Here is a 7,106-nt window from a genome sequence, read left to right on the forward strand (position 1 = left end):
TACTAAATCTTTTGAGAAGAAAGAAAATACAGACATTCAAACTTTTCAATTTTTATATTTCACTTCAAGTAACAATGAGTCTGTTACTAAATAACCTTACATAAGATTTTTTTCACTGCTGCTTCCTTTATACACATAAACATACAGACCAGTGGTGGGTTGCAGGTGGTATTCCCCAGTACAGGTGTACCGGAGCCTGCCCGGGTATTGTTCTGGTACGGGGCTCCGGGGGGGCCCACCCCTCCACCTGTGCCCTTTACCTGTCCTTTAAAGCCTTCGGCACTTCCGAACACATGCATGGCGTGTACAACGCCTGCATGACACTCCGCTGAGCAACTGGAGCGTTAAGGAGTCTTGTGGTGGCGTCGCTGGAAGGTGTGATGCATGTGCGCGCTGCATGCGTTCATGTGGAGGACACCGGGCGCCGTTGCAACAGTACCGGTTGCAACGGGATCCAGAACCCACCACTGATACAGAGACACTGAATATCTAACCATCATAAAGGAAATCACACCTTTATTTTTATAGCTCAGAAGAAAACAATGGCAAACCTGTTAACCTCATTAGCCTGGTGCAAAAACCCACTAGTCAACCTTTAATCTAGGGAGTCTATCTGGGTTTGTTTTCACAAACCTTTACTTTTTTTATTTCTTAGGTAGAGTAGCCTGAATATAGAAACCAGCCAATAAGAAATGTTTGTCCATGTGTGTAAAAGATAGTAATTGTCAGATTCGTGAATCTGCCATTCTTCAGAGGAAATGGGGGGGGGGGGGTTGCAGTGTCTTACATTTATGTGCAATTCTCCTTTAGGTGTATCTTATGTTCTGCATTGCATTCTTGTATAACCTTTCACCTGATTTATAAGATCAGGAAGTGGCGCCTCCACTTCCTGGCTATTTCTCACCTCTTGGGGAATGTAAGGGATGAGTGGTTCTCCTGAATAGGTGCAAACTGGCTGAATCCAACCACTGGCCCAATCCTACAAGATGAGTTCAGTGGTGAGAAAAGTACGGTTCTACACTTGGGTAGGAAAAACCAAATGCACAGGTATGGAATAGTCAGCACTTGGCTCAACAGTAGTAATTGTGAAAGAGATCTTGGTGTCCTAGTGGACCATCACTTAAGTATGAGCCAACATTGTATTGCAGCTGCCAAAAAAACCAATGCAGTCCTAGGCTGCATCAACAAAGGAATAGCATCTACACTGTGAGAACTGATAATATCAAACAGAATAACAGAGTTGGTAGATCTTGGAGGACTTATAGTCTAGCCCCCTACTCAGTCACATGACCACCCAGTCTTGCCTGCCCAGCTGGTCATTAGGACTGAGTACCGGTTGTTAAATTATTTGAATCCCACCACTGTCGATGAGCTTTTTAGAATACAATGGGTATTTCTTGAGCCCCATCATTTTCAGCTATGTAGGTTTGCAGACTCAGAATTCCCTGCCACCTGCCCTTTGCTGGCTCAAGGTTGGGAAACACTGCTAAGCCTCCCCGTATCAACGTCAGGCTGTCAAAACTATAGATCCCCTAATCTTATTTTGTTGAAGGTTGCAAGTATTTCCCTCCACCAATTCCCTCATATTTCAACTATTCTCTCAGATTATTCAGTCAGCTACATAACATAAAGACCTGGCTTTTCATAAAATACAATTCTTCCCCACTCTCAAAACACATGCTACGTTGACGCCATTCTCAAAGATTTGAAGAGAATTATAGAATGTAAGCAATGGTGGGTTGCCAATTTTTTTACTACCGGTTCGGGAGCACTCCTGCGCGTGCTCATGCAAAGAAGCATCCGGGCAGGTGGGAAGAGCCTCTCACCACCACTACTAACATTTCGCCCGATCCGGGCCGAACCGGGAGCAATCCACCTCTGAATGTAAGGATTGGTATAACTTTGGCTTAGGAACCATACTTGATTCTTTCCAACCTCAAAAAGTGTAACACTGCAGATACTGCAATAGAAACAGAATAAAATAATCCACATTGGTTGTTAAACTGACAGGACCATTCTAGTTTGAAGTAAACAGCTCTAGTACAAGGCGATATTTGATCATTTTAGGAATGTGACTATCCAGTTACCAATTAAAATTTCTGTATTATAAATGTATTAATTCTACCCAGTTGTTAACGCCTTTACAATATTATACTTTCTATTTTTAAATTTAACAATATATGAACAAGATATAAACTTCCACAAACAAACTTAAAAGGAAAGTTCTCTGTCATCTAGCAGATTAATAAAGTTGCAAACTTTGTTACCCATAAATATTGTCACAAAAAGAGGCAACATACTAATTGATTCCTCAAACAGCAAAACTATCAACAAACAAAAATCATTCATTAATGTTGACCTGTAATTTACTATCAAAGATTTACTATCTTTGCCCATTTCTACACTATAGCTCCTCAAATTGGAAAAATATTTTTTATTTAAAAAGTATTGGTGATTTGTAATTCAATTTATTTTCTATCTGTGCCTAAACCTAACAATTCAAAAACAATATTGTCCCAAGACTAATTCAAATTTATAAACATAGAAATGAGGTGCTGAATAAGATGACAAGGACACCAAGAGTTGGACTCACCTTTTTAGCAAAATCTGGAGGCGCATCCACCCCATTGATAAGTTCCCCATTATCTGCAAAGACAGGAATATTGGGACTGAAAATCATAAGATCGCTCTTGGCACCAGCCTCTGTGCTCACACCTGCCAGGATGTGGCTGTGACGATTGGAATAGGACCAGCTGCCCACTTCACTGGCACAGACCAGGGTGGCCATACCAGGGCCATAAACCATGGGTTCCTTTGTCTTACAGTGGCAACGCAGGGCCACGTAGATGAGAGTGGCCAGCAGGAAGAGGCTGGAAACAGAGCAGATGGCAATGATCAGATAGACGTTGATCGAGTCCACCAGGGGAACAAAGCTCTCCCCTGACCTTTGAAGGTTAATATCCGTTTTGATTGTCTGACCACTTATCACAAGTGAAACACTCAAGGTGGCTGTGGTTGACAATTGAAGTTTTCCATGATCTTTCACAAGAACAAGGACACTCTGGATTTTGCTGCCTTCTGAATCATCCAGAGAATATTTGGTACTCACCTCACCACTATACTGCCCCACAGTCCATAGACTATTGCTTTCTTCAACCAGTTCATACCTTAGCCATGCATTGTATCCAGAATCCGCATCCAAGGCATGGATCTTGCCTACAATATGCCCAGGCATCACAGGGACCACTAGAAGAATCAGGTTCTCTTCTGATGATCTTGACACAACAGGTGCATTGTCATTCTCATCCATTACAAAGACTTGAACAGTTGCATTGCCACATAAGGAGGGAAGTCCAGCATCCTTGGCTCTCACCTGGAACTCCAGCAGTTTCAACTCCTCATAGTCCAAGGACTGCAACGCATAAAGTTTTCCATTCTCCGAATGTACAGAGATGTAGCTTGACAATGGCCAGAGCTTCTCATCTATCCAATAGGTGATCAGACCATTCTCAGCTATGTCTGGGTCTGCAGCAGATATTGTGAAGATGTGAGCACCAGGGGGATTGTTCTCCTTCACAAAGACCGTATAGGAGGGCTGTGTGAAAGTTGGAGCATTGTCATTTATGTCACTAATAGGCACTAAGAGGGTCATGCTAGAAGACAGTGGTGGAACGCCTTGATCTTCCACTGTCACAACCATCCTGTACTCAGTCACCTGCTCCCTATCCAAAGATGTTCCAACAATTAGGGAGTAGTAATTCTTGAATGTGGACTCAAGTTTGAAGGGTACTCCAGTGGGCCAGAGGAAACAGGTTATCTGTCCATTGTTGCCAGAATCCCTGTCAGAAGCACTGATGATGGCTACCACAGTCCCTGGAGAGGAGTCCTCTGGCAATGGCACAGAGAGAGAATTCACAGATAATTCTGGAATATTATCATTCATGTCCAACACTTCAATGAGAACTTTACAGTGTCCTGATAATGGAGAGCTGCCTTTATCTTCTGCTACAATTGGAAGTTCATAGAACTTGCTTTCTTCATAATCCAATTTTCCAATCACTCTAATTTCCCCAATATCAGCATTTATGCTAAATAGCTTTGTGACATGTGGAGGTGCTTTATTACTAAAAAAATAAGAGATTTCCCTATTAATCCCCACATCTAAGTCTGTTGCATTCAGAGTAATAACTAATGACCCACTGACTGTGTTTTCTAGCAACTTTACCCTGTAAACAGATTGGTTAAACACAGGAGGGTTGTCATTGACATCCAGCACATTGATGACTAGCTGAACAGTTCCTGTGAGTTTTGGATCACCCCCATCAGTGGCTGTCAGTACTAAATGATGCACAGGGCTCTCCTCTCTGTCAAGAGGAACCTTCAATACAAGAACTACAGATTTACTCTCATCTTCATCATTTCCTGTATCAAGAGCAAAATGGTTGCTTGGGCTGAGCTTGTATGTTATCAAAGCGTTAATACCAATATCTGCATCAGAGGCTCCCTCTAAAGGGAATTGGGTTCCAGATGCTGTTGTCAATTCTGCTACGCTCAGGATCTGTTCCCTGGCTGAAAAGATGGGAGCATTGTCATTCAGGTCTTTGATTTCAACCTCCACATGGAAGAACCTCAGAGGTTTCTCCACAATCACCTCCAGATGAAGGACACAGTCTGCATTCTTGGCACACAGCTCCTCCCTGTCTATCCGGGAATTTACAAACAAGATCCCATTCTGCAGGTTTACCTCAAAATAGTCCTTCTCTCCTTTGGACAGCATCCGGAACATCCGAGGCACCAGCTCACTCACCTCCAACCCCAAATCCTGGGCGATGCGGCCCACAAAGGTGCCATGCTGGGATTCCTCCAGCACAGAATAATGGAGCTGGCCGCTCCCCATTTTCCAGGCGATGTGGAGCAGAAGCAGCTGCAGCAGCCCCTTCGGCCAGGTAAGCATTGCAGACACAACACCAGCAAGCTCTTCTTTTTTTCTCTAAATATCTTGCCTTAAGGGTGTCAGGAGCAGAGCCCACCTACCCCAGCCATACTGGCAATGCATAGGTTGAATCTTGGCTTGTTGAGATTTCTCTGTTCTTCAATATTTCCCTTGTGGATCTGGCTGTCAGGAATGTCTGTCCCTTTAAGGGAGGGGCTCTGCGTTTTCAGTTTCACTTAGAGGGTTTTCTTAGGAAACAGCGACCTCTTGTGACTAAATTTCAAAATGAGAAACTGTGATATTCTTTCCTTAAGACTTCAAGAGCTGTTCCTTCCTGTATCTCTGGTGTGTGGTTTTCCTTCTTTTGGTCTTTAAATATTATATTCATTTAAATCTTATACTGATGCCTTGGTATTTCCTGGCCATGTTTCCCATTGCTCCCAGACCAATGGGGAGAAATTGAGGTAGTTGCAAACAATTTGAATTTGACCAAGATGAGAAACATTGGAACATTAATATTATTGGAACCTTAATTTGAAGTAATTATGAAGAAAGACTTGTAATAGTATTTCAATGCTATGAATGCAGAAGTACTTTTCTAGTTTTATTTCTGAGTCTTAGCTGGCTATCCAGCTCTTGAACCTTTTAGGCAAATGACAAGCAGGGCAAGTTCCCAAAACTTATGTGATTTCTAATTGGCTTATTCCTGAAATAGATTATATGTTACAATTAATCTAACCCATGTATTTCATATGATCCCTGTTTAGCTTATATAATTGTACCAAATCTTTTTAGAAAAGAAGATACTGAAATTCAATTCATTTAACCTTTTTATTTATTTCAGTAACTTAATGAGCCTGTCGCTAAATAACCTCACATAAGAATTTTTCATTTTTTTCCTTTATGCACACACTTCTACAGACAAGCTGAACATCTAACCCTCATAAGGAATGTGGTGCCTTCACTTTTCATATCACAGAAGAAAACAATAGCAAATCTATTAACCTAATTAGCCTGGGGGGGGGATTCATGAAGTCAGAACCCACAGTACTATTTCCTCTACCGTGGATCCACAGGTCTTAAAGTTGGAGACTACTGTGCTAGAAGACCACCACTTAAGTATGAGCAGGCTGCCAAAAAATCCAATGCAGTCCTAGACTGCATTAACGAATGTATAATATCAAGATCAGGAGAAGTGATAATGCTACTTTATAATGCACTAGGTGCACTAGTGGAAACAGATTTCTAATGATGTCCAAATGATGATGACCAAATGATGACCAACTTCTAATGATGACCAAAAAAACCCAACCCCAGTGTGCAGAGAAGAGCAACAAGATGATAAAGGGTCTAGAGACTAAATCGTACAATGAAACAGTTAGGAATTAGGGATAAATAGCCTATCAAGCTGTATTTTTTTGGGGGGGGGACTGATACAGTAACTGTCTTCCAGTACTTAAAGGGTTGTCACAGAAAAGCGGGGATTGACTTATACTCCAAAGCAGCAGAGTGCAAGGTAAGAAGTAATGGGTAGAAGCTTGTTAAACTAGAGTCCAAACTAGAAGGGAGAAAATTTTCTGGAATAGCTTTTCGCAGCGTTGTGAATGCTCCCATCACTGGAGGTTTTTAAAATAGACAGACAGCCATTTTTCCAGTGACAGTAGAAAGGTCTCCTAACTTGAGCAGGGGGTTGGTCTACAAGACATAAATATAAATAAGGAAAAAAATTAACGGAAACAGTCAATCCACTAAAGAAGAGAAGAGGGCAAGGAGTAACAGGCAGCAGAGAGAAAAACAGGTTGCTTAACTCATTCTTTGCATCGTCTTCACGCAAAAAGGAAACAATAGTCCAACCTACCAAAAACATAACTGTAAAAGGCAGACTAGAAATAAAGTTAAAATAAGCAAAAAGATGGATAAGAGAACACCTGTCTGATCTTGATGAATACAATCACCAGGACCTGATGGATTACACCGGTTCAGGCAGGGAAAGAGGTTTTAAAAACTAAAAGAGGGAGAGGGGGGGAAGGAAGGAGAAAAGAAAGATAAATAAAAAGAAAGAAAGACAGAAAAAGAAAGAAAGAAGAAAAGAAAGAAAGAAAGAAAGAAAGAAAGAAAGAAAGAAAGAAAGAAAGAAAGAAAGAAATCTCACTTTTTTACGGGATTCAGCAAA

The 7,106-nt window shown here is 41.5% G+C and overlaps 1 protein-coding gene across 1 annotated transcript; it reads right to left on the reverse strand.

Annotated features, from left to right (window-relative positions):
* Nucleotides 1-2,485: 2,485 nt before the first annotated feature.
* Nucleotides 2,486-5,033, reverse strand: LOC116510779 (protocadherin alpha-5-like). Its single transcript, XM_032220429.1, has 2 exons — nucleotides 2,594-5,033; nucleotides 2,486-2,491 (listed from the first exon to the last, which is right to left on the reverse strand). Exons 1-2 carry the CDS (start codon nucleotides 4,952-4,954, stop codon nucleotides 2,486-2,488), a joined length of 2,367 nt encoding a protein of 788 aa, XP_032076320.1. The 5' UTR covers nucleotides 4,955-5,033.
* Between the last annotated feature and the right edge of the window lie 2,073 nt (nucleotides 5,034-7,106).

The sequence above is a fragment of the Thamnophis elegans genome, chromosome 6 (genome assembly GCF_009769535.1).
Source record: "Thamnophis elegans isolate rThaEle1 chromosome 6, rThaEle1.pri, whole genome shotgun sequence".
In the NCBI taxonomy this organism is placed as follows: domain Eukaryota; kingdom Metazoa; phylum Chordata; class Lepidosauria; order Squamata; family Colubridae; genus Thamnophis; species Thamnophis elegans.